Raw genomic sequence first — 27051 nt, 5'->3', positions numbered from 1 at the left:
CATTTTTTATAGGACAGAAAAAAATTTCATATATGAAATTATTTAACGTTTTAAAACTTTTTTAAAAAAGTAAATAAAAAGATTTAAAAAATTCGAAAGATTCAAAAATGGGGTTATAGTATTTCTATTTACCTGAGTAGTAAAATTTCACAAGAAATATCCAAATTTTTTTAAATCTAAAAATAGCGTTAAAAATATTCATTTAATTTGAATTTAACTATATTTTCTGTATTTTTAATAAAGCAAATCCATTTTTTTGTCCTTTTTGTTGACATTTTACCAGAAATATTAAAACTGAAAGGTTAAAAAACAACTTCACAACTATCATACCCAGGGAAAGGGATCAAACGATTACATTATTTTTTTCCGTTTCCTTTTTTTAAATCTTCTAAATTTAAAACGGAAAATCTTAATTAAAGAGGAAAATACAAAAGGAATCCTTTTGTCATTCTTCCATTAAAATGAAGAATAAAAATATTCTACATTTCAATTGAATAATCTTGTTTTAAGAGGAAATATTTAGAGGTTATTAGAAGAGGAATTTTCCTCTAAGTATAAGATTACTTTTTTTTGCAATAAAAACCAAAAGTTTATATTAGGTAAAAAATTTTTTTCAATCGTTAATCTTAAACGTTATTGTAAACTCCACGGACTAAAAATTTTATAATAAAAATTTAATTTAATTTTTATATTATGCGTCTAAATTAATTTTGTATTTCTATTCAGCTTTTCCGGCAGGAATATTGAGTCCTCCATTCTACGGCAATGGATTGGAGTAAGTAAATTAAAATTACAAACAATGAAAAATATTCTCTCAATTATCGAAAGAAAATAATTGGATTTAAAGTTTGATTATAAAAAAAAAAAAAAAAAAAAAAATGGAAAAAAGTGATTAAAATAACTTTTGTGGTGATTCGCAGGTCAATAAATTACGGTGCCATTGGAGCAATAATGGGTCACGAGTTAACACACGGATTTGACGACCAAGGTAAAAAGAATTAAAAATTAGTATTATTACGTCACAGTAAACTTGGTTGTATCTTTTTCTATTGCAACGTTTTGATGCACATAAGTTATATCAAAAAGAGATCGTTTTGTGTATCATTTTTAAAAAATGATACACGAAACGGTCTCATTTTTTGATGCAAAAAATTTAATCAATTTATATCAATCATGGCCGAATTGAATCGACTCAAAATTAAACGAATTTTTTTCAGATATTTTGGTAATAGTACAATTGCGGAGACCATTTCACTATTTAATTTGAAAATGAAAATAACAGAAAATCAAAGACAATGTGCAATTCGATAATTAAAAAGTGACAGCTTATAAACATAACCTAAAATGCATGAGAAAAAATTTGTCGATAAAATCAATATAGCCGAGCTTTTTAGAAGGTAGATGGCAGCACTCATCTATTTACTTTCTTTAAATTTTTTCTGAATCGTTTTTATAAAAAGCAAAACTGCCATCTACCTTCCAAAAAGCTCGGCTATATTGATTTTATCGACAAATTTTTTCTCATGCATTTTAGGTTATGTTTATAAGCTGTCACTTTTTAATTATCGAATTGCACATTGTCTTTGATTTTCTGTTATTTTCATTTTCAAATTAAATAGTGAAATGGTCTCCGCAATTGTACTATTACCAAAATATCTGAAAAAAATTCGTTTAATTTTGAGTCGATTCAATTCGGCCATGATTGATATAAATTGATTAAATTTTTTGCATCAAAAAATGAGACCGTTTCGTGTATCATTTCTAAAAATGATACACAAAACGATCTCTTTTTGATATAACTTATGTGCATCAAAACGTTGCAAAGATTTGATGCAATTTTTGGTCTCAATTTGAGACTTTTAGGAAAACTGTGACATTTTTAATTAATTAATTAAAAATTTAAGGCCATGTAAGAAATACCCACGTGACCCCCATGCAAAAAACATGGTATCGTATCACCAAGTTTTCTCTAAAATGGTAAAGAATTTTTGGTTGAAATTTGTAAAATATGATAGAGAATAGCATTCAGAATGGCGCTGTTCTCGATTTGAAGCACAATTTTGCGTTTAAGTATTAAAAATAAAAGTTTGGAAATTCCCATTTTTGAACGAAAGTTGAAGTCAACATGTATTAGTGGTCCAGGAACTAGCGCCAATTCGAGTTAGTGGCCGCTCAAAGAAATAACAAAAACCTATTAATTCCAACGAAGCTGAAGTACTTAACGTTTATGATAAACGATTTTTAAAGAAATAATTTTTTAAAATGAAAAATTCTATAATTTTTTGCCTAAAAAATATTTTTTTATAATTTATGCTAAAAATAAAATCACAGAACGTCAAAAAATTAGTCAGGATCTCTGACGTTTTGAGACTGTTTTTGTTACGATTGCAGTCACAGAACACCACAATAAGTGAGGTTTAGTCAAAGAATTGTCAATAGTAGTCAGATTTTTTATGAGGGTCGGAGACCCTTTTTTTTGGCCATACCATAAATCATTAAACCCTGTGACTATTTGTGATGTTAAATGACATTTCTTTCTATAAAATAGTTTTGAAGATTCCTGACTTACTTCTCATGAATTCTGACTACAAATATTTAAAAATTAAAAAAAATCAATATTTTATCATTAAAAAAATAAATTATCGCACAACATTTTTTTATCTTTACGTTACACATACTTAATTATTATTTTTACAATTTATTATATTTATTTACTCCTATCGAAGAAAATCTCGCAAACGCAGGGAATCGAACTCACAACCTAACGAACGCAAACCGAATACCTAACCCCTGAGCTAAACTAACCTAACTGAGATCTTAAAAATAGAATACGGTTTTATGAAAATAGAATTTCTTATTACTTTTTTTCAATTTTATCAACATATTTTGTTGATGATTATTATTATTATTTTAAAAAAATTTTATAATTTTTAAAAATTAACAAGTAAAGTTAAAATAGGTATATTGTTATATTGATCAAAAAACATTTGTAGTCCAATTATCATATATTAATGTATTCAATTAATAAAATTTGCTTCAGCAAATATTTAATTAAACAAAAAATTCGTATGTAAATATTATTTGAATTCGAACTTAAAAGAATATGTGTAATATAGAAATAAAATAGTCTAGAATAATAAGATACTGTCGAATTGTCTCTAGTAAACTCTGAGCGAATTTTATCAGGTTTTTCGCTCACGTTTTAGCACATTCATTACTATTATAATTAATTATAATGATAAGAATTAATTAATATGCATATATTAATTACTATATTATTAAAATTCAATTTAACATAATTCTTCCACAAATCAACTAAATAATTACTAATTTTAATTTCTCTTTTTAGCATACTGCACTATAATTAGATGGAATATTTGGTTCAAATCAAATTTATATTTAGTGAAAACTGGATCAAATTCGCTCAGAGATTGATTGAGCGATCAATTCATATATTCTATTTTACTCTCTAAATTTGAATCAGCGAAACGTCGCTAATTTGCAGCTATAAGTATGCAGCTGATTCAAACAGCGTATATACACTGATGAAATAGTGTATATGCGCTAATTATCAATGTATATACGCTGTTTGAATCAGCTGCATACTTATAGCTGCCCAATCATCGATTTTCCGCTGATTCAAATTTAGAGAGTACAAGAGACCAGAATGTTTTTGCTCATCTAGTTGTAAAAAAATAAACTTTTATGTGAAATAGCCAGCGATTTCTAATTTTTTTCAAATATATATATATATAGAGTTAACACAGTGGTAAGAATAGGTTTTCAACATATGTTGCTCTCTTATAACTAAATGTCCCTTTTCTGTCCTTGTCTTACAAACGTGATTCCATATATATTATATGTACGTTAGAAAAGGACAAAAAGAAAAGTATAGGCCTAAAGGATCTTTTATGGTTTTATGGCTTTTCATTGCAAAATTAAAAATTGTTGCATGTGAAAAAAATAATTTTTAAATATTATATTCGTAATATACATGTTAATACAATTACAACGATATAAAATTTTTTGCAAATATTTTTAAATTATTGAGAATTAATTTTAATTAATGGAGTATTTATTGTATAATCATTATGTAATTTTAGAGTTTTTACATAATGTTTTATATCATTGGAATCGTTAAAATCTATAAATTACAAATATAACATTTAAAAAAATATTTATTTAAATTTAAATAATTTTTTATTTTGCATTAAAAAGTCATAAAACCTGATGGACCCTCGAAAGGACCCTTCTATTGGAAAAAGGGAATATATAATATAATAGAGTTATATGGTGGGTTTGAGTGGCCTTGGTACCTCTCTTGGAACCCTTTTTACAAAAAAAATGAAACGTAGTGAGAAATAGTCACTTTTTAGAAAACGTCAGGCCCATAAAAACTATTTAAGTCAGAATTAGTCAGCAGCATCACAAAACATCAAAATAGTCTCAAAACGTCAGGATTTCTGACGTTTTGAGACTGATTTCTGATTTTATTTTTAGCTGTTGATTAATGAAAACTACAAAAAATATTTTTTAGGCAAAAAATTATAGAAATTTTTCATTTTAAAAATTTATTTCTTTAAAAATCGTTTATCATAAACGTTGCGTACTTCAGCTTCGTTAATTCCACTATTAATTACTTTTTTCAATTATTTCGCATTCAATTACAGTAAATAAGTAGAACGGCCCCACTTGGAAAGATTCCTCGGAAATTGCCCCCTGTAGGTTCTATCAGAATTCCGCCGGAACTTCCAACGTAATTCCGTCGGAATTCCATCGGAGTTCCAAAGAATTTCCGATGGTATTCCGACGGAGTTCCGACGAAATTGGGACTCTAAAAATTTTGAAAAAAATTAATCGAAATTCCGTCAGAATTCCGTCGGAATCCCATAGGAAATTCTTTGGAATTCCGACGGAATTCTGATAGAACCTCCAGGGGGCACTTTCCGGGGAATCTTTCCAAGTGGGGCCCAATTCCTTCAACTCTTTTTTATCATTCCTGAAAATTTCAACCCGAAATTTCTTCTCATTTCCGAGAATACATGGAACTACCAAAAAGTGTCTTTGTCTCACATGGCCTTAATAAAAATTAAAAAAAAAAAAAATGCTTAGAGAATTCAATCGAAATTTATGTGATTCGAATTTTTAAATGACATAAATTCCAATTCATCGAATTTTCATTTGTCCGAAATTACAAATAGCGGAACAAACAATCGACAGAAAGATTTCGTCGCAATTTTTAAAATTGACCAAAATCACGATTTTCATGATAATTTCTAATTGGTCAATTTTAAAAATTACGCCGAAATCTTTCTGTCGACAGTTTTTTTTTTCAATTATTTGTAATTTCGAACAAATGAAAATTCTGTGTCTTAAAAATTTTATCAATTAAAAATTCGTACTAAGAAAAATTCGGTGAATTGGAATTTCTATCATTTAAAAATTCGAATCAAATAAAAATAGATTTGAATGAGAATTCTGCTAAATTAAAAGTCAATTAAATTAAACTTCTCTTAAATGAAAAGTCATGTAAATTGAATGACTATAAAATAAAAATTCTGCCAAACGAAAATTCGGTAGCTAAAATTTTTGTTAAATAAAAATTTGTATAAAAAAAAATTCAGTCAAATGCTAATTCGAAAAATGAAAATTCATCTAAAAAATAATTATTTTTAATAAAATTCTTTAAATTGAAAATTCTAATCAATGATTTTTATGGGATAATCATATACCAACGTATTTTTTTTTTTTTCTTTGAAACTTTTTAATATTTGTTCTATATAATTATATATGAATATATTAATTTTTTCAATAGGTCGTAGATACGACGAAAACGGTAATCTAAGACAATGGTGGAGCGATGAAACATTGCAACATTATCACAAGAAAGTTGAATGTATCATCAAGCAATACAGTAATTATCATTTACCGGAGCTAGGTACCAATTTTACAGTAAGTACACTTTAAAGAATGAAGGTTTTTGAACCTGTTTCAAGGCAAAATAAGTTCTAATAAATTATATATATATAATATATAGAAATATTCTATTTTAATATATGAATATTTTAATAACATCAAAAAAAATTTTCTTTTTCTTTTTCTTTTTACAATAGGTAAACGGATTTAATACTCAAGGTGAAAATATAGCTGATAATGGAGGAATAAGAGAAGCTTACAGAGCTTATCAAAGATTAAAAGCAAGAAGTCCAAATCAACAAGGTTTGCCTGGTTTGGTAGATTACAGTCATAACCAACTTTTCTTCCTTGGATTTGCACAGGTATGTTTATTTTAGTCAAAACTATCTCAATTATTATATAAAAATTTCCAAACTTTTATATTAAGAAATAGAAAAAAAAATTTATTTCATTCAAATAATCGGTTACTTTACTATTAGCAAATATTTACTTGAACCAAATAATTTTTATTTCAATTAAATAAACTATATTTGAAACAATAATTTCTGTATTTGAAACAAATATCATCTAATTGACTTAAATAATAATTATTTAATTCAAATAAATATTTATTTGATAATAGTCAAGTAGCTATTTATTTGAATCAAATAAATTTTTTTTCCAGTGTAAATATAATTTTTGGGAAAGAAATATTTTTTTTACAAACTGTGTTAAAAAATAATTATAAACCTATATTTAAATTTTTAATTATTTTTATGATACACAGAGAAATGTTTTATTGGCGTTTATTTGATACAAATATAAAATTTATTTAAAGCAATATAAAAATATATTTTTCGCAGAACCTAATAACTTTTTTTTAAATAAAAAAATTAATTTAGCGACAAATAAAATTTTTATTTAACTCAAATAAAAGTATACTTTTAAAAGATAAATTTTTTAAATAAATAAATATAAAATATATATTTTTTTTTAATTATTATTATTTTTTTTTTATTTATTATTATTTTTTATTATTATTTAATTATTATTATTATTATTATTATTTTTTATTATTTTTATTAATAATGTTTAAAAACAGAAAATTGCAACAATAATTAAAAAAAAAAAAAAATTAAAAACATTTACATTTTTAGAAAGTAAACTAAAAAAAATATTCATACACGGAGAGAAAAATCTGCCTTTTATAGTATGAAATAGATTGCTGCTATTTTTCTTTAAACTTTTCATACTAATAGAGCAAAGATTTGAGAATTTTTAGGATAGTATTTGTCCGTACTAAAAAAGCATAGTATATATGCTTCTATAGTACAAAACATGTAGTTTAATAGCAAGAACGCCATGCGAAGATCGCACATAACATCATCCTACTATGTTTGCATAAGTTCTATGCTTTTTCGGGGATAGACTCTTGCAACTGGCGATTAGGCCACGCCCACCTTTACTGAATTGGAACTGCCCTAATCGCCAGTTGCAAGAGTCTATCCCCGAAAAAGCATAGAACTTATGCAAACATAGTAGGATGATGTTATGTGCGATCTTCGCATGGCGCCGTTGGATTAAAAGTATAATAAGTATGTAATAAGAGGCTATATGACAAACTTTATTAGCATAGACAAGTTTCATGCTAAAAAGACATACGATTGTACTATAATTACTCAAATTTCATGTCTATATAGCATAGAAAATTTCTGTGCATTAAATGTAAACCTTTCTATACTATAAAAGGCAGATTTTTCTCTCCGTGTAGAAAATTAAAAAAGTGATTGGAGTACAAAAGTTTCAAAAAAAAAAAAATTCCAAAAAGAGATCAAAAATTTATTTTTCCAAAGAAAAAAATTTCAAACTTAAAGAAGTTAAGTGTACAAAAGTTGGTTAAAAAAAATAAGATTAAAAATGTAAGTTGTTGCCGATGGCTTTTAAATATCCAAGAATAAATTTCACATTGTTCTTCCCATCTGAATTTTTATAATATAAAAATCAATCGTAAAAAATTATTTTTTTTTACAATTATAAAAATCAAACATTGCAAAAGTAAGTGTAAAAAAATTTTTTTTTTTTCATGTATCAGTTCTAACATATTTATTATTATTTGAAATTGCACTTTAAAATTTGAAAAATAAAAAAGAAACAATTTTATTGTATTAAAAATTTATTATTTAATAAAGTCAAAATTTAATATTTACTTATTTTTTAATAATCCTTTCTTTTGCCTATATAAATTAAAATTTTCATATTCATATGGAAAACAAAGTTTTCATTATTAAACATAAAAAGAATAATCATATAATTCGTATTATAAAAAATTATATAATTAAATTAATTTATTCATTAAATAATAACTTGAGCCCTTAGGAATTGGTACTTTCGCCTTGAAACTTTTGTCTCCATACCAAAAAAAATTTCTATTTTCAAAAAAAAAAAACATAAATAAATAAATAATAATTGTAAAAATATTTTTAAAAATAGTTCAAAATTAGACAATTTTTAAATGATAAATTAAAATTATCTACAATTAAAAAAAAAAAAGATACAAGATGCTGATGTCCACAACGATTAGAAAACAAATTATTTTTTAAGACGAAAAATTATAAAGTTTGTTGTCTAAAAAAATGTTTTCTATATAATTTTTCGATCAATAAACATTGAAAGAAATGAGACAAAAATTCATAGTTTCACTGAAAAAAATATTTCATTAAAAATCGTTAATTATAAACGTTATGGACTTCAGCATCATAAAAAATACAATAATTGCAAAAAAATATTTTTTTAATTATATAATAATAAAATGCTTGGTTTGTCCTTCTGTCCTAACTTGAAGTTGGCCTTTTCTGATTTCACGTGTTCTTTTGAATAGTAATCTTATGACGTGTCAAATTTTGACAATTCTTTTTCTCATTTTCGCCAAAATTGTATAATTGTGTTTCCAAATTAGTAATTTGAAAAAAATTAATTTTTAAAAATTAATTTTTAAGGTACCAGGGGCCAACGAATACCTATTAAATATTAATTATAAAAACACAGGCCTCGAATCAACTTAAAGACACAAAAAGTCGTTTCAGTTGATTTATATTCCAAAAAAACGTGGATTTGGTTTTTATTTTAACAAAAATATTTTACAGATTTTTAAATAAAAAATTTTTTTTAATAATAATCCTTTTCGAAGGGTTAAAGTTGAAATTTTTAGAAATAATTAAATTTCAAAAGATATTGTTAATTTTCAAACAATTATTAAATTTTACAGAACTAAAAATAATTTATCAAACAATTTTTGGAAAACATTTTTGAAATTTAATTGAATTTTCAAAGATTTAAAATTGAGATTTTTGAAATTAATTGAAACTTTAAGTGTTTTTTAATTAAAATTTTAGATGATTTCACTAAAAATTTATTAGAAAATGCGGACAAAATACAATAATTTGAAAATCATTTTTAATTGAAAAATGGTTTCAGATAGTTGAAATTTCAAAGAATATTATTAAAATAGTTAAAAATAATTGAATTTCCTTAGAGTTATAATTGAAATTATTAAATTTCAAAAAAAAAAAAATTTCGATGGAAAATTTTATAAATAATTAAATTTTTGATGCTTTTAAATTCAAATTATTGAAAATTCAATTAATTTTGAATTCAAATTTTTGAGAATAATGAAATTTTATTTGATTTTAAATTTGGAAAATAATTGAATTTCAGTTCATTTTGAATTGAAAATTTTGTGAAATAATTGAATTTTAATTGAAATTTTGGATAATAATTTAATTGAAGTTCATTTTTGATTGAAAATTTGGATAATTAATTTTGAATAGAAATTTTTGAAAATAATTGAATTTTATTTAATTTTAAATTGAAAACTTGGTAAATAATTAAATTTTAAATTGAAAATTTTTGATACCTAATTATTGGATTTTTAATTGATTTTGAATTAAAATTTCGGGTAATAATTGAATTTTAGTTTATTTTGAATTGAAATTTTTAAAAAAATAATTCAAATTTACTGTGATATTTTTTTTTTAAATTATAAACAATTGTTAAATTTCATAAAAATTTTAATTGAAAAATAATTTTGATATAATTGAATTTGTGATGTATTTCATTAAAATTACTAAAAATAATTAATTTAGTGAAGAATCATTTTAGTTCAAAATTTGTTAAATAATTGAATTGAAGAAGATTTGAAGAAGATCTACATTTTATACTAAAAAAATGTATTTCATTTACATTTTTTTTCAAATGTAAAAAAAATGTCGCATTTTATTAAAATAAGTCGATAAAAGTCGTATTTTTGAAAAAAGTCGGAAAAAGTCGTATAATCCGAGGCCTGTAAACATATAATTTTCATTATTATCATTTAATATGTAATAATATTCTAATAAATTAAATTATTATTGATAATATTAATCTTTAATTTTTTTATAACAAACAATTAAATACTCAATTTGGCGCACTTGCGCGCGTTTAATTTTGCTAGTTAAAAAAATAAAACACTAAAATTTTTAAATCCAAATTTCAGACATGGTGTGGAAATTACACAAACGGTGCACTAAAATCAAAATTAGTGGAAGGAGTACACGCTCCAAATCATTTTCGCGTGATTGGAACATTGTCAAACAATATTGACTTTGCTAACGCTTGGAAATGTCCCGTGGGAAGTCCAATGAATCCTCACCACAAATGTATTTTATGGTAATACAAACAAAAAAAAAAAGAATATAAAAAATCAATTAAAAATACTTAAATAGAAAATTTTACTAACATTCCTCAGAATTAATTAAATACAAGAAAAAAAATCCAATACCTTCTGATTGGTATAAGGATTTAAAAAAAAAAAATTTTTTTTTTTTTTTGAAAGAGAATATGTAAAACATCGAACATCAAAGAAGTGAAAAAAGAATCTCGTTAAAAAAATTGTTTTCAAATAAATAACAATATTGTGTGTGCGTGTGAGTGTGTGAAAATCAATTTTGTAAATAGACTGATTTAAAGGAAAAAAAAAAAAAAAAAAAATGTAAATAATTTATTATGCACTTAGACTGAAGGTTTATTAACGTTTACACTCTGTAAATATTTATACAACCAAATAAAAAATATACAAATCTTTAACCATCACATTCATGGTTCTTAGTCTCTAGATATTAATTTTTAATTAAATATAGTATTAAAAATATATTTTTTATTCTTACAGAATATTTTTATTCTTTTTCTTCTTCTTTTTCGAGAAATTTTCATTTTTCACATTCAAATTTGTGGCAATTTTCTTATTTGGCGAAATATTTTTTTCTTCAATAGGCGCTTCTCTTTTTTTACTCTCCTTTGTGTTTTTCAACTTTGTTGATTTATCTTCAATCTCAAAAGATTTTGTTTTCGATTTTTTTTTAACAGGCGTCTGTATTTCTTCTTCTATCCATTTTGAATCCTTTCTCTTGTTTGGAGGACTTTCTTTATTTTCTTTCATTTTCTTTTTTTTCTGCTTCACAGGTGAATTGTCTTCATCATCATCATCATCAGAGGATCTTTTTAATCCATGTTGAGTATTGTTAATATTTTCAACAATAAAATCATTGACTTTCTTCATCTTTTTCTTTATTTTCAAATCTTCTTCGTCTTCAATGATTACTTCTTGTCTCTTTCTTAATTTGTTGACTTTCTTTATTTCAATAACTTCTTCTGTTGTCACTTTATCTTCTTTTGATTGAGCATTTTTACAAATTGTCGCAAGGGTAAGACATAAAATTCGCGAATTACATGTGACTTGATTTAGCAATGACAGTGAATCTTTGGTGAATTGCCAAAGTTTTATTTCACCGGAACTCGAAGCTGTTATTAAATAATCATCAATATGTTGCATACATTTTAATCTTGTTGCATGTGCAATTGTATCTAAAATTATTGAACTTTCTTCAAGATCGTAAAATTGTATTTTACCATTATCAAAACCAATGGCAATTAAATTATCATTGAGAAATTCAACGCATATTACTTTTGTCTCGAGTTCTATTTCTTCATCAACGCCAGCTGTTTCCACAGAATAGATATCAATTTTTTTATTTGATGCAATTAAATATTTTTCACCATTTGGACTCCATTTTAATATATTGATATTTTTTGCAAGCATTCGCCATCGTGGTATTAAATTTGTAGCGTAAGCTTGTTTTCCCTTGACTAAATTCCAAGTTCGAAGAGTGCCATCGCCTCCAGTTGATAGAGCTAATTTTCCTGATGGATGTACTGCCAATGCCTCAATGGGAAAACCTTTGTGTGGTTTATCCCATAATTTTTCCACTTGCCAATTACCACATCGAACAACACCTATTGATCCATCTCTGCCACCGGTTAAAATATGCGAAGCGTCAGGTGTAAATGTGATGCAATTCACAGAATCTACGAAAAAAAGAAAATAAATAAATAAATAAATTTAATTTTCTTTTTACACTAATCACAGGCATCGGATCAACTTTAAGGCGCAAAAAAAAGTCGTTTCAGTCGATTTCTTTATTTTAATTAAATTTAATTAATTAATATGTATTTTACTTTAAATAATTAATATTATTAGATATTTATTCTATTTTATTAATTCCTTAATAAGAATAATTTTATAGAAATATTATCAAGAAAATTTATTTCGAATATTTTAAAATCGAAGACGTAAATTTTTAAAATTTTAATTGAGAAGGACAAATTTCTAAAAAAAAAAAAAAATTTTTTTTGATAATTCAATTTTAGAGTTTTTATTTGAAACTTTTTTTTGAATAATTGAATTTTTAAAGAAATATTAAAATTAATAATATTATTTTCAATTTATCACTCGGCAGCACTTAATAATAAAATTTTTAAAAATAATTGAATTTTGAAAGAGTTATAGTTGAAATTTTTAGAAATAATTAAATTTCAAAAGATTTAATTATTTAATTTCAAATAATTTTAGATAAAAATTTTTAAAAGTAATTGAATTTTCAAAGATTTACAATTGAAATTAATTGAACTTGAAGTGATTTTGAATTGGAATTTTTTTTTTGGTAATTTCTGTTGCTGCAGATTTTATTAAAAATTAAAGACAAAAATTGAACTAAAATTTTTTAATTGAAAAATGCTTTCAGATAATTGGGGTATTATATTCAGTATAATTGGAAGTATTATAATTGAAATTATTAAATTTCAAAAAGTTTTAGATGAAAAATTCTAATAATTAAAATTTAAAAGGTTTTAAATTGAAATTTTTCGTAATTTTATCTGATTTTTTAAAAAATTATAAACAATTGTTGAATTTCATAAAAAAAAATTTAATTAAAAAATAATTTAAGATAATTGAATTTATAAAGAAATTCATTAAAATTAATGAAAATAATTAATTCAGAGAAAAATTTTAGTTAAATATATGTAAAATAATTGAAATAAAGATCTGAAGAAAATTTGCATTGTATACTAAAAAAGACGTCGTTTGTATAAAAATGTTGTAAAAAAAAAAAAAATTAAAAATTAATTAATTCAATTAAGCTAATTTTAAATAAAATACACATATCTTCTATTACCATTGTGATGTATTAGTTTTCCACTTTCAGATCGATGACGCATATCATAAAGACAAACCACTTCATCTGCTCCTGCAGATGCTAAATAATGTTTATTGCTAGCAACACTTCGTATGCTTGCTAAATGACTGTGAGTTGCAAAAGTTTGCTCTATTTTGTACTCCTGAAATTAATAAAAAAAAAATTTAACAAAATTCCATTTAAATATTTTTATAAAAATATGTTTATCTATATTTATACACGGTACATAATTAATTCATTAAAATTAAACTTCAATTTTTTTTTAAAAAATTCAATTATATTAAAATTTTTGTTGTTTAATTATTTAAGAAATAAACATTCTCAAGGCCTTTAAATACAATTATTTATAATAGTATAATATTAAGAATAAAGAAGGAAAAATAATAAAATTATATAAAAAATCAATTATTTTATGAATTAAATGAATTAAAATTAATTAGAAGTTTATCATTTCCTTTTTTTAAAATTCAGAATGTTTCTATAAAGTTCTAAACGTTCAAATAAACGAAATCATTTTTTTGACCTATAAATTTAAAAATTACAATAACAATGAAAAATATATTATAAAAAAGTACATTAAACATTTGATAAATTATTAATTTATTTTTGAATACCGAAAACAATATTTGATATTAAAATTTAAAGTTAAAAAAGTAGTAAACAAATTTTTTATTCATTTGAACATTTAAAATAATTTTTTTTTTTTATTTGTCTCGTCTTATCCTCAAAATCCTTTAATTTTGCAATTATTAAAATTTTCAATTGCCTATAATTCAAAGAGTTTTTATAAGTTATAAAATACGTAAAGATTTTTTTATTTAGTCAAATAAAAAATTGAATGTTTGTCAATCTGAAACATGTGCATTTGAATTATTAAATAGATTAAATAATTAAAAAATGACAAATTGAACTTTTAAAACTGTCAAATTCATTGAAATTTTTTAAAATAATAATGAAAACTTAAAAGTAAAAATAATTAATTATTAATTTTATTATATATCTAATTTCATTTATTGTAAATAAACAATAATTTAAAAAAGTAAAATTTACAAAATTCGTCAACATTGTGAAATTAACGATATTAATTATTCATTTTGATATTAAGAATTTTGAGTAGAGAAATAAGGAAAATTAATTTTAATTTAAAATTAAAAAACAAAACAATTTTTTATAACCTACAAACATACAATATTATAAATTTTTATAATATAAGTATATATACTTACATTGACAATTTTATTAATTTTATAACCGAGCAAAAATTGCTCATACGTCCCCACAACAACTTCCAAGTTTGGTGTCATTTTTAATATATAAATTAACACATAAATTAATTAATAATTTTGTTTCTAACACGTGTTACTACTCAAAACACTAACAACATTTGACTAGAATGAACTAGAACTAAAACGTATGTAGAACGTCGTAAGTTTATATTTGCGCACAATTGTAAGTTCCGACAGAAAATAGATAAATTATAGATGGCACTTTAAGGCCTTAGCGCGAAAATTTGAAATCAAAATAAAATGATTTTAAAATATATCCTATTTTTTATAAAATAATTTTGATAACAGAATTATGATAACATGTAGGTTATGTTAAATTCTTTATTTTAAGTGATCATACCGGTTATAATTTCCAGTATTTATATAGTGGTAAAATTACAAAGAAATTTTTCTACATCACAATATTTAGTTACTTTTTTTTTAATTCAATTATATTTTTATGTCTTTATTTAATATTATTATTATTTTTTAATATATGAACATATTCGATATTAATTGAATCAATAATATTTTATAAAGAATAATAATAATAATAATAATAATAATAATATACATATTTAAAAAAAAATACAAAAAATTTTGTAAAAAAAGTTTAGTTTACATTTCTGTTGTAAAATTAATTATTATATTTAATAGATATTAAAAAAAAATCATCCATGATATAAATGACAAAAACTATTTTCAGAAATTACTTTATTAAGTAATATGTAAATAAATATTATTGTATACAATCAAATATATATTATGCAGCATCAAATAATGAATTTTATTTTATCTTATCAGGGAAAAAAACATTATGAAAGAGGTTACAGAAATGATAGTGATAAGAAATAAATAGAAATAAAATTTATTTCAGTTATCAGTTGTTCTTTAAGCAACTGTCAATCGAGAACTCGGAAAAATTAAAAAAAAAAAAATTTATCGTTGCGACAACGGTGAAAATTTAACACATTTATTTTTTATTTTCAATTTTTTATTTTATATAGAAAAATGGATGAAATTGAAATAACTGAAATTGATGTAAAGGATATACGATTCCCAACATCCTTATTATCCGATGGTAGTGATGCAATGGTAAATTATATAAAAAATTATTTTTTTAAACTATAAAAAAATATTTCAAAAAGTTTCAATAGAAAAATTTTCAATAAATTAAAATTATAAATTTCAATAAAAAAATTTAATATAATATTTAAAATAAATTTAAAAATATAAATGTCAATAAAAAAATTTAATATATAAATTAAAAAGTTTTTTTTAAATAATTTCTACTTCTAGTTTTAATAAATATTTAAATATTAAAAAAAAAAATTAATAATCATTTTTTAGCACGTTGATCCTGACTATTCATGTGCATATGTAACAATTAAAACCAATAAATGTTATGAGGGTTACGGTTTAACTTTTACTCTCGGTAGAGGAACAGAAATCGGTAAATCAAAATTATAAATTTTTAAATCATTATAATTTTTTTTTTTTTTATATATATATAAATAATTTAAACAACTTCGAGCAGTTTCAAAAAGAAGAAAAAATTTTTTCAGTGGTACAAGCATGTTTGACTATGTCAAAAATTCTTAAAGGTGTGAAGGTTAAAGAAATTTTTTCAAACTTTGCCGACTATTGGAGAAAATTGACAAGTGAAACTCAAATAAGATGGGTATAAAATATTTTTTTAATAGAAATTAATCAAACGTAATTGATTTTTTCTGTACAATTAAATTAAATGTAAATTTTCATATAATTGTTATTTTTTTATAATAAATAATTAATTAATTTTTTTAAAATTATTATTAAAATTCTTTTTATACAAATTTCACTCAAATAATAAGAAATAATTCACAGTATTTATTTTTAGTATCAATTTAATAATTAATTTTTTTTTAAACAAAAGAAAATTTTGAAATAATTTAATTTCATTTAAATTAATGGCGCACTAAAAAAAATTGATTTAATTCAAATAATTAATTACTTGACTAAAATCTACAGTCAGAAAAAAATATATTTAAAAAAAAACCAAATTTTGGTTGAATCAATCAAAAATTTATTTGATTCAATCAAATTTTTTCTTCATTCAAAAAATTTATTAAAATAAACCAATCGTTTATTTGAATCAAATAAATATTTATTTGAATCTAACAAATATTGTTATTGAAATAACTAAAACATTGTGTTAATATAAAAAAAATATAATAAATAAACTGTATTTAAACGTCAATAATTTCCATATTTAAAACAAACACAATTTAATTAATTCAAATAATAATTATTCAATACAAATAAATATTTATTTGATAATAGTCAAGTAATTGATTTACTATTTCAATCAAAAAAAATTTTTTCAATACGTAAATTAATTTTTGAAAAAAAGAAATTATTTCAATTTATTGTATTTGAAAAAATAATAATTATAAATATTGTTTATTTTCAATTTATATATTTTTTTTTAATTATATTAAAAATAAAAAATTTTTTTTCAAAAAAAAAAATAAATAAATAAAATTAAAAAAAAATTATTTTCCAATAAAATTAAGAGAATTTTCTATCCCGACACAGTTTATTAATATTTTTTAGATTGGTCCAGAAAAAGGTGTGACACATTTAGCAACTGCAGCAATAATAAATGCATTATGGGATTTATGGGCACGAATTGAGGAAAAACCTCTTTGGAAATTGTTAACAGATCTCTCGCCAGAAGAATTGGTTTCAACAATCGATTTTAGATACATGTAAATATAATAATAATAATAATAATAATAATAATTAATTAATTAATTAATAAAAAAATTTATCGTGATAATATAATAAAAAATATTATTATTATTATTATTATTAATATTATTATAATAATACATCCAGAGAAATGATATATTTATCTCACAGTCTAATAAATATTTATTTGATTCAAATAAATTTTTATTTGATTTGAATAAAAAAAATTTATTTACCCCAAATAAATAGGCTAGTTGGCTGTGAGACAAATATACATTTATTTAACTCAAATAAATTATACTTGATTGAAATAAAATATTTCTCTGGATGTAAAATCTCAAATTTTTCCTTGTCGAAAATTAAGAAAAAAAAAATAAATAAATAAACGAAAATTACAGAACCGACGTAATTACAAAAGAAGAGGCATTAAAAATTTTACATGAAAAAAAATTGAATAAAGATAAACGAGAAGAAATTTTACTAAAAAATGGATATCCAGCATATACAACGCAAGTTGGATGGTTGGGCTATTCAGATGAAAAAGTACGTGAATTGTGTAAAAAATATTTAAAACAAGGATTTACATCGTTCAAGGCAAAAGTTGGTCAAAATATTGACGATGATATAAGACGTTGTCAAATTATTAGAGAAGAAATAGGAAATAAAAATAAACTCATGGTAGATGCTAATCAAGTTTGGGACGTTAAACAAGCAATTGATTGGATGAAAAATTTAATACAATTTAATTTAACATGGATTGAAGAACCAACATCACCCGATGATATTTTAGGACATGCGACAATTGCAAAAGAATTACGTACACATGGAATTGGTGTGGCAACGGGGGAAATGTGTGCAAATCGTGTTATATTTAAACAATTATTACAAGCAAAAGCAATTGATTTTTGTCAAATTGATTCAGCGAGAATTGGTGGTGTCAATGAAATTTTGTCCGTCTATTTAATGGCTCACAAAATGAATGGTATATCTTTTTTATAATATAATTTTATTTATTTATATTTTTTTTTTATTAAAAAATTTATTAACAAATTTAAAAAAAAAAATTATTTATTTGGATCAGAATTTTTTAAACAGATCACTTAAAATTTTCAAAAAGTAATAAATTTTCAATTTTAATTTTTTTTTTACTTCTAGTGTAATCAAAATAAGTTTTTAAAAAAAAAAAAAAATTCTCAAAATCCAGTTGAAAAATTTAAAAACAAAAAAAAAAGTTTTTTCTCATTTTAGAATGAGATATTAAAAAATAATTTTTGTTTTAAAAAAATTATTATTTTCAATTATTACATAATTAAATAATAATTTATTAATTATAAATGTTTGAAATAAAATACCTAAACATTTTTTGAAAACAAAAATTATTTTCGAATTTCACAGTCTAAGACGCGTTAAACATTTTTTTTTGTTTTTAAATTTGTCAAATGGATCTTGAGAAAATTTTTTTAAATTTAAAAAAGCTAAAAATTTCAATTGTTTTTATAACTTTAACAAAAAAAAATTTATTTACAGAAACTTATTTTAATTATATAGTAGAAAGTAAAAAAAAAAAAAAAAATGAACACTGAAAATTTTTGTTAATTTAAGGTGATTTATTTAAGAAATTCTGACCCTTTCTTTTTAATTAAAAAATAGATAAAAAATTTGTAATTAAATTAAATTATTGAAAAAATTACCATTTTCTTTGTTAAAAAAAATTGAATTGTATATTTTCAGTTCCAGTTTGTCCCCATGCCGGAGGAGTGGGACTTTGTGAAATGGTTCAACATTTACAATATTGGGACATGATTTGTCTTAGTGGAACAATGAAAGACAGAATGATTGAATATGTCGATCAACAACATGAACACTTTGAAAATCCAACTGTTATTAAAAATGCCCATTACATGCCGCCAAAATCATTTGGTTATTCGACAAAATTTAAAAAAGAAAGTATCATTAATTTTGTCTATCCAAATGGTAAAGAATGGCAACGTATGTTTAAAAAAGGTATTTTTCAAGCACCGGATAATTAGAGGAAAGAGAAAAAAAAAAATTATTATCCAATCATAAATAGCTGGAAAACTTTTATAAAATATATATATAACACCATAAACAAATTATAACAAATTATTATAAACAAAAATTGGTTTTAACTAATTATACAATAACCATTTACCTTAAAATATAATAATTACATTTATATCACAATATAATATAGATTTTTTTTATATCGATATTAAAAGGAAGTTTGAGATATTTAAATATTTATCAACAAATATTTCAATTTTTTTTTTTTTTTAAATTAATCTTTCTTAAATTTAGGAGAAATTTTCTATAAATTGCTGCTTGCAAAGCGTGATTTCACGTAGTCGGTCTGAAAAAAAAGAATAATTTTTAATATTTTCTCTAAGAAAATTAACAAATAGCGAAATATTTTGTACAAAAATAAATAGGTAAATAAATAAAAAATTTAATGAAAAAATATAAATTACTTTATCTATATGTAAAAACCTTGAAAATAAATAAATAAATATTCTAGCTGAAAAATAAATAAAAATTATATACATAGAAATAAATATTAAAAATGATTTGCATAAATAATTTTAACGTTCAAATATCAATCAATCTATAAAATTTGTTTAAAAAAAAACAGAAAACGAAAAAATTTTTCATTTTTTTCTTTTTTTTTCTTTGTCAAATATTGTAGATCAAAATTTTTGAAATTATGAAAAATATTATTTACGTACACTAACAAACCAAAATGAATCTGGTTTGAACATTGATCTATGAAGAAAACTCATTGATTCAACTGGTGAAATCACATGAAGATGTAAATGATTTACAGTGTTAAAAGGCGGCCAATGAAATCCTGTTCTAATAGATGAATTTTCGAAATTTTGTTGCCTCGCAATTATATCCACTGTTGCAACCATTTTATCATCTGTTAAGAAAAATGGAGATTAAATATTATTATTAATATTATTATTATTATTCAAATTTTTGTAAATTTTGGTTACTTCGTAATAAAAACACCCTTTTTTCTATTGCACACTAGAAAAAAAATTATTTTATTGAAATAATCGATCATTTGAATATTCTCAAATAAATATTTATTTGTATTTAAATAATTATTATTTAAGTCAATTAAATGGTATTTGTTTAAAATACAGAAATTATTGGTTCAAATACAATTCATTTAATTCAAATAAAAATTATTTATTTCAAGAAAATATTTAATATTTATTTGATAATAGTAAAGTAACCGATTATTTCGATCAAAATTTTTTTTTTTCAGTGTAGAATAAAATTCTGAAAATGAACTTTATTTTTAATTAACTAGGAAATGTGAAACATTTTTTCAAAATATATCAACCTTATTGATCATTAAATTAAGAAATAAATTTTTTTTTAAATCCAAAAAAATACCATTTTATTTGAAAATTTATTAAAAATAAAAATTATTTCTAGAAATAAATGAAATTATAAAGTAAAATTTATCTCTATAAATTTGTGAAAAATTTAATGATATAATATATTATATAGAACAATATTGACATGACTGCATATGTTTTATCAATAAAAAAAATTAACTTACAAAGTTCTTCGTCCTCTTTTTTTAAATCTTTTGGTGTCGGAATATGCCTTTTTGGAATTATTAGATAATGATGAGTCGATGCTGGTTTAATGTCCTTTATACAAATTAAATCGTCATCCTACAATATTCGTACAATAATTGTCAACAGTGTTATAGAAAATAAGAGAAAAATACTATGTTTCATAATTAAATAAATTTTTTAAAAATTATTTTCATAATTTGCATTCTATTTTATACCATTTTATAGGTTAGTTTTTCAAATTGTTTATTTATTTACTTACTTCAAAAACACTTTCACCAGGTGCTTCTTTTCGTATAATTTTACAAAAAATACAATTTTTTTCCATTGTAGACACTAAATTTATTGTAGCTCTCAAACTAACACTTAAACGCATTCACCAGGTTAAATTTTCCTACACACTTTCAGCTAAAAAAAAAATAATACATGACTGTACAGTTTGCTTCATAAAACTGTATACAGTGCATGTAATATAGTTCGCGAACGTTGGCAATGTTCACAACGTTTATGATCAACGATTAAAAATTAAAAATATTTTTCACTCAAAAAATAGTAAGAAATTATAATTATAAAAAAAAAATTTCTAACTGTCCAAAAATAATAATAATTATTAAATTTTAAATATAATAATAAATATATATAATAATGGTAAAAATTTAGGGATTTGTCGAATTTATGTATAATTTTCGATTTTGCAATAACCAATTAAAAAAATTTTAATAATTTGCATATTATTATTTAAATATGAATAAGAAATAAATATTGGATGTGAAAAATAAAAAGGGGAAAATCACAAAGTGACGTAGTGAATAAATATACACATTAGAAGCCAATCGAAAATAATTAACTTTTAATGAAATAGAAAATAATATATCTCTGTAATAATATATCAATACCTGTGTTAAACCTGTAAAAAAAAAAATTAGTACATCCTGTTCTAATTTATTAATTCTATTATTTTTTTTTAACTAGAAATAAGAAGAGTTAAGAAATGTGTATATTTTAATATCAAATTAAATTATTAATTTAATGAATCAAAAAAGTATCCAAATTTTATATTGAATTTAAAAGTTATTTTAAATAAATTAAAATTTTAATTTTAAAAATTACGTTTTAATTAATTTTAATAATTTAAGTTAATTTAAAAAAAAACTCTAGTTTTCATATAAAAAAAGTAATTTTATAAGCGTCAAGGGAAGTTATAACCTACTCTAAAAAAAATACTCAAAAAAAAATCCACCTGCTAAATAAATAATGCAGTTTAATTTATAGATAAATTAAACGTTAAATAATTTAATTAGCTTCCGAAATTCAAAAAAGCACTTCACTTCACTTTCAAAATATTTCACAATTATATATTTGAATTCACTTAGAACTATTTTTAAAAAAAAACATGATTAATTTACTCAAAATAATTAATTATTAGCAAATTTTCGATCAATTTTAAGCAGAAATTTTATTTCATGTCGGGCATATGCCACATGTGACAAAATCCTTCAGATGAATAAAATTTCTCCAAAAAAATTCACATCATTTAAGTAAAATATCACATTTTTAGAGTAAAATTAATGTTCTGAATTTAAAATTCACGATTTTATTCGAAAATAAATGAATTTTACTGCAAATAATATTTGGAAGCTAAATGGACGCGACTGAATTTCTTTCCTTTATTAACAGCAAAAATTTTATTATTTCAAAGCCGATTTTTACACTTACTACCCTAAATTTACGATATTTAACACCTTTATTCTCTATTTTTTTCACAAAAAACACGAACAATATGCAAATAATCAATAAAAATATTGTTTAAAAAATGAATGTTCACAAATTCAAAAAATTGTAAGTTTGAGAGGTTAGAATCGTGTCAAAATCAAATTAGTTCAAATTTTTCTAATTATCGTATCAATCACTATAATCACGTGTTTATTTATATTGTTAATCACAAGTAAACTAACATTGGGGAAATTATTTACGATAATAATAAAATTTACATGCCGAGATGATGAGAAAATTTTGTTTCAAATGCGCCTGAACTTCGCTCTCTTCCCCTTCGTTTTAGTAACATGCAGTGCTACCAACTCGCGCCAAGATATTACATTTTCCCTATCATTCCACACTGATATCAATGCAACAAAAATACTTTTTAAAATATTATTTTAATACATTTAAAATACTATTTCAATAATAAATACACTATTTTAAAAATTTATTAATATGTCTAAACGTAATAAAAATAAAATTTTTTTAATTTTTAATTCACAATATTTTTATTTTCACTTTTCGATTATTCTAAATTTGTAAAAAGGCGCTAAATTGCTACAAACTGAAGTTAGCTGGATTAGAAAAATTTTTTAATACAATTTTATTTAACTAATAATTTTACAATCAGAACTTGAAACTTATTAAATAGTGAAATATTTCATATTTTTTTATTTAATAAAATCTTAAACTTTTTATCAGTATCAGAAAAATTTTATAATAATAGCGACTTTTAACGATTCTAACCTCAAAATTGCCATAGGTCGGGACGATAACTTCATTGAGTACGTCATCGTCAGCGCGTCACGAAACACATACAAACCGTTCGCGAAAACTCCAATTTCCCATATATATATATATCAATTGTTCTAAAAAAAATTGTTCAAAAATGCCGAGTCAAGAAGTGCTCACGACAAAAGTTGTCGTTCATCCCTTAGTTTTACTAAGTGTGGTGGATCATTTTAATCGTATGGGAAAAATTGGCAATCAAAAAAGAGTTGTTGGTGTACTTTTAGGTTGTTGGAGAGCAAAAGGTGTATTGGATGTCTCTAACAGTTTTGCAGGTTAGAATTTATTTTTATTCAATTTTCTTTTTATTCTCTTTCATTGTTTATGTGTATTTATTAATTTATTTTAAATTTTCAATAAAATAAAAGGCCAAATACTGATAGTAATTTTCTTTTTTTTTAATTTATTTTAAAAAAATTATTATATTTACAGTTCCTTTCGATGAGGATGACAAGGACAAATCTGTATGGTTTTTGGATCATGATTATCTTGAAAACATGTTTGGAATGTTCAAAAAAGTTAATGGTTCGTTTATTTTTATTAATTAAAGATAAAAATAATTTTTTTTTTTTTTTTTTTTTTTTTTTTTTTTTTTTTTTTTTTTTTTTTTTTTTTTTTTTTATTTTGTAGTGTATTATAATTAGGTAGAGGTATTATTAAATGTTTACTATCAATTTCATGAGAAATTTATTTTATTTCTCTTACATTTTGTTTGTTAAATGTTTATTTATTTAAGTATCATTAGGAATAAATTTTTGTGAATTTTATAGTTAATGTAAGTTGAAAAATTTGTTAATTTTTTTTAGCTCGTGAAAAAGTAGTTGGATGGTATCATACAGGTCCTAAATTGCATCAAAATGATGTAGCAATCAATGAACTTATCCGAAGGTATTGTCCAAATTCCGTTTTGGTGATTATTGACGCTAAACCGAAGGATCTTGGTCTTCCAACTGAAGCTTATCAGGCTGTTGAAGAAGTTCATGATGTAAGATTATATTTTAATTTTTATTTAATTTTGCATTTATTAATTGTTTATTAACTATTACATGATTATAAATTAGGGCTACTATTTTTTTGTTCTCTTTTCTATTACCTGAAAAATTACGTTTTCCCTAAATTGACAAATATTTACTAAAATTTCTACTGTACTTATTGAAATTTAATATATATTTTATTTCAGTTAGTAATTTAAACTTTCGGAAAAAAATTTTAATTATGCGTTTGATTTTGATAAATTATTTTTTTCTCATATAATTGTTATAATCAAAAATTTTCTATTAAAATAATAATAATAATTGAAAAGAAAATAGAAAAATAATTGTAAATTACTTTAATTAGGATGGATCTCCAACTTCAAAAACATTTGAGCACATCCCTAGCGAAATTGGAGCAGAAGAAGCAGAAGAAGTTGGAGTAGAACATTTACTCAGAGATATTAAGGACACCACTGTTGGTACACTTAGTCAAAGGATCACGAATCAACTTTTGGGCTTGAAGGGACTTCACGGACAAATAAGAGAAATTAGAGATTATCTTATTCAGGTTCGTATTTATTTAAAAAAAAAAAAATAAAATTTATTCGACAAATATGTTTAATAATTTAATGTATTTTTATTTATACTACAGGTAGGAAACGGTAAATTACCAATTAATCATCAAATAGTCTATCAACTGCAGGATATTTTTAATCTTCTTCCCGACATGACACAAAGTACTTTTGTTGATTCTCTATATGTAAAAACAAACGATCAAATGCTCGTTGTTTATTTAGCTGCTTTAGTAAGATCGATAATTGCATTGCACAATCTTATAAATAATAAATTAACAAATCGAGATGCCGAGAAAAAGGAAACCGATAAGAAGGACGTGAAAAAAGATGAGAAAAAGGAAGACGAAAAGAAGGACGAAAAAGAAAAAACAAAAGTGAAGTGAAATTAATTGATTTATGAAAAATTAAAAAACACCCTCCGATTATTCGTGCAATCGGAAAAAAAATCTCGTAAAATCATGAACAATTTAAAGTCAAAAAAAAAAAAAAAAAAACAAAAACAAAATAAATATGTCCAATCATTTTTAAAAAGTCAATCAGCTGTAACAAAAAAATGTTTAGTTTCAAAAAAAATGTTTGAACTGAACAAAAATAGAAACAGCTTGAAAAATGAAAATTTTAGGTAAAGTACATAAAAACACAATTGACATTTATTTCTTTATTTACAAGCGTGCTTTAAATGTTCTAATACAAAAATTGAAAAATTAAATAGCTCAGTGATGAGCAATTAGATGTTTTGATTTATGATTTTTTACTCTTTCATCAACTAATTTGTAAAGCTTTCACTTTTATTTAATATATATAGTTATACTTTAATTGAAAGTTTTGTATTCTTTAACAAGGCTTGTTTTTCATTTATAAGTCACACTGTTAACACGTTGACTCTCTCTTAAGACTTTGCATAACTATTTTCTATCTAAAAACATCTATTATTATCATCGATTTTTAAAAATGGTAATATACAAGATTAAAATACTGTATTTTGTAAAGAGGAAAGTAAGTTTTCTTGGAAAAAAAAAAAATATTCATTAACAAAAATGTAATTTTTTTTTTATTAACATTCCTTATATACTTAATCTAATTATTTATAAATCATAATCATTTTAAATTACAACTACACCCAGAGAAGTGATATATTTTTCTCGGAGCCAAATAAATATTTATTTGTTTCAAATAAATTTTAATTGGTTTAAATAGATTTTGGTGTCAAACCAAAACACCAAAACGTTGCCAAACAAGTGATTTGGTGTTTCATTTCTCACTTTCAATAATCGAAAAAAACTCAATTTCTAATACAAAATAATGGAAGGAAAAAATATTTAATATTAATAATTAAATAGATTTTATTTGATTGAAATAAAAATGTTATTTGTTCTAAATACAAGCCTCGAATTATACGACTTTTTTAAAAAATTTTTCAAAAATACGACTATTTTTACATTTTTTACAAAAAAATTATAAACAAAATACTTTTTTTCAGTATAAAATGCAGATCTTCTTTATTTCAATTATTTAACAAATTTTTAACTAAAATTCTTCACTTAATTAATTATTTTTAATAATTTTAATGGAACTTCTTCCCAAATTCAATTATCTTAAACTATTTTTCAATTAAAATTTTTATGAAATTTAATAATTTGCAAAAATTTCAATTATTTTTAATCATTTTTATAATTTTTTTTTCGAATATTCAATTATCTAAAAGCATTTTTTAATTATAAAATTTTTAAGTTCAATTTTTGTCTGTAATTTCTAATAAATTCTTCAGCAACAGAAATCACCGAAAATTTCTATCAAAAATCACTTGAAGTTCAATTATTTTCAAAAATTAGAATTGTAAATCTGCGAAAATTTAATTATTATAAAAAAGGTTGATCTAAAAT

General features: G+C 22.3%; 5 protein-coding genes across 5 annotated transcripts in view; 3 read left to right on the top strand and 2 right to left on the bottom strand.

The window, feature by feature from the left end:
* Window positions 1-11022, top strand: part of LOC127283092 (endothelin-converting enzyme 1-like) — a 54330-nt gene extending 43308 nt beyond the window's left edge. The window contains exons 13-17 of the mRNA XM_051307768.1: window positions 727-775; window positions 921-988; window positions 5816-5952; window positions 6114-6278; window positions 10427-11022. Coding sequence (XP_051163725.1) covers window positions 727-775; window positions 921-988; window positions 5816-5952; window positions 6114-6278; window positions 10427-10603 — 596 coding nt within the window. The 3' untranslated portion in view covers window positions 10604-11022. The remainder of the gene's footprint in view (window positions 1-726; window positions 776-920; window positions 989-5815; window positions 5953-6113; window positions 6279-10426) is intronic.
* On the bottom strand, window positions 10916-14878 carry LOC127283099 (p21-activated protein kinase-interacting protein 1-like). The gene is made up of 3 exons (XM_051307781.1): window positions 14690-14878; window positions 13443-13605; window positions 10916-12294 (listed from the first exon to the last, which is right to left on the bottom strand). Exons 1-3 carry the CDS (start codon window positions 14765-14767, stop codon window positions 11093-11095), a joined length of 1443 nt encoding a protein of 480 aa, XP_051163738.1. The 5' UTR covers window positions 14768-14878; the 3' UTR covers window positions 10916-11092.
* Window positions 14879-15542: 664 nt separating this feature from the next.
* Window positions 15543-19491, top strand: LOC127283076 (mitochondrial enolase superfamily member 1-like). Its single transcript, XM_051307742.1, has 6 exons — window positions 15543-15823; window positions 16079-16181; window positions 16294-16409; window positions 17324-17478; window positions 17860-18443; window positions 19193-19491. The coding sequence occupies exons 1-6, from the start codon at window positions 15740-15742 to the stop codon at window positions 19489-19491; spliced, it is 1341 nt and encodes a 446-aa protein (XP_051163699.1). The 5' UTR covers window positions 15543-15739.
* Window positions 19492-19525: 34 nt separating this feature from the next.
* On the bottom strand, window positions 19526-21523 carry LOC127283085 (adenosine 5'-monophosphoramidase HINT3-like). The gene is made up of 4 exons (XM_051307755.1): window positions 21335-21523; window positions 21054-21171; window positions 20206-20399; window positions 19526-19832 (listed from the first exon to the last, which is right to left on the bottom strand). The coding sequence occupies exons 1-4, from the start codon at window positions 21446-21448 to the stop codon at window positions 19791-19793; spliced, it is 468 nt and encodes a 155-aa protein (XP_051163712.1). The 5' UTR covers window positions 21449-21523; the 3' UTR covers window positions 19526-19790.
* Window positions 21524-23603: 2080 nt separating this feature from the next.
* Window positions 23604-25784, top strand: LOC127283067 (26S proteasome non-ATPase regulatory subunit 7). The gene is made up of 5 exons (XM_051307734.1): window positions 23604-23894; window positions 24052-24144; window positions 24426-24604; window positions 24958-25161; window positions 25246-25784. Exons 1-5 carry the CDS (start codon window positions 23720-23722, stop codon window positions 25549-25551), a joined length of 957 nt encoding a protein of 318 aa, XP_051163691.1. The 5' UTR covers window positions 23604-23719; the 3' UTR covers window positions 25552-25784.
* The last annotated feature ends 1267 nt before the right edge of the window (window positions 25785-27051 follow it).

Source organism: Leptopilina boulardi, unplaced genomic scaffold, assembly GCF_019393585.1.
Source record: "Leptopilina boulardi isolate dan_hultmark-lab unplaced genomic scaffold, ZJU_Lbou_2.1 LbouV2_116, whole genome shotgun sequence".
Classification (NCBI taxonomy): Eukaryota; Metazoa; Arthropoda; class Insecta; order Hymenoptera; family Figitidae; genus Leptopilina; species Leptopilina boulardi.
This window is presented reverse-complemented; position numbering and strand designations above follow the sequence as displayed.

What these genes read in the sequence shown, in the direction of transcription:
- LOC127283099 (XM_051307781.1), bottom strand. Translation starts at nt 14,767, where the DNA reads ATGACACCAAACTTGGAAGTTGTTGTGGGGACGTATGAGCAATTTTTG. An exon ending in AAATTAATAAAATTGTCAAT is followed by an intron (nt 13,606 to 14,689) that starts GTAAGTATATAT and finishes TATTAATTTCAG; the next exon opens with GAGTACAAAATAGAGCAAAC. An exon ending in AAAACTAATACATCACAATG is followed by an intron (nt 12,295 to 13,442) that starts GTAATAGAAGAT and finishes TTTTTTTCGTAG; the next exon opens with ATTCTGTGAATTGCATCACA.
- LOC127283076 (XM_051307742.1), top strand. Translation starts at nt 15,740, where the DNA reads ATGGATGAAATTGAAATAACTGAAATTGATGTAAAGGATATACGATTC. An exon ending in ACAATCGATTTTAGATACAT is followed by an intron (nt 17,479 to 17,859) that starts GTAAATATAATA and finishes CGAAAATTACAG; the next exon opens with AACCGACGTAATTACAAAAG. An exon ending in AATGGCTCACAAAATGAATG is followed by an intron (nt 18,444 to 19,192) that starts GTATATCTTTTT and finishes GTATATTTTCAG; the next exon opens with TTCCAGTTTGTCCCCATGCC.
- LOC127283085 (XM_051307755.1), bottom strand. Translation starts at nt 21,448, where the DNA reads ATGCGTTTAAGTGTTAGTTTGAGAGCTACAATAAATTTAGTGTCTACA. An exon ending in CTGGTGAAAGTGTTTTTGAA is followed by an intron (nt 21,172 to 21,334) that starts GTAAGTAAATAA and finishes CGAATATTGTAG; the next exon opens with GATGACGATTTAATTTGTAT. An exon ending in ATTCATTTTGGTTTGTTAGT is followed by an intron (nt 19,833 to 20,205) that starts GTACGTAAATAA and finishes CTTTTTTTTCAG; the next exon opens with ACCGACTACGTGAAATCACG.
- LOC127283067 (XM_051307734.1), top strand. Translation starts at nt 23,720, where the DNA reads ATGCCGAGTCAAGAAGTGCTCACGACAAAAGTTGTCGTTCATCCCTTA. An exon ending in AATGTTCAAAAAAGTTAATG is followed by an intron (nt 24,145 to 24,425) that starts GTTCGTTTATTT and finishes AATTTTTTTTAG; the next exon opens with CTCGTGAAAAAGTAGTTGGA. An exon ending in CTGTTGAAGAAGTTCATGAT is followed by an intron (nt 24,605 to 24,957) that starts GTAAGATTATAT and finishes TACTTTAATTAG; the next exon opens with GATGGATCTCCAACTTCAAA.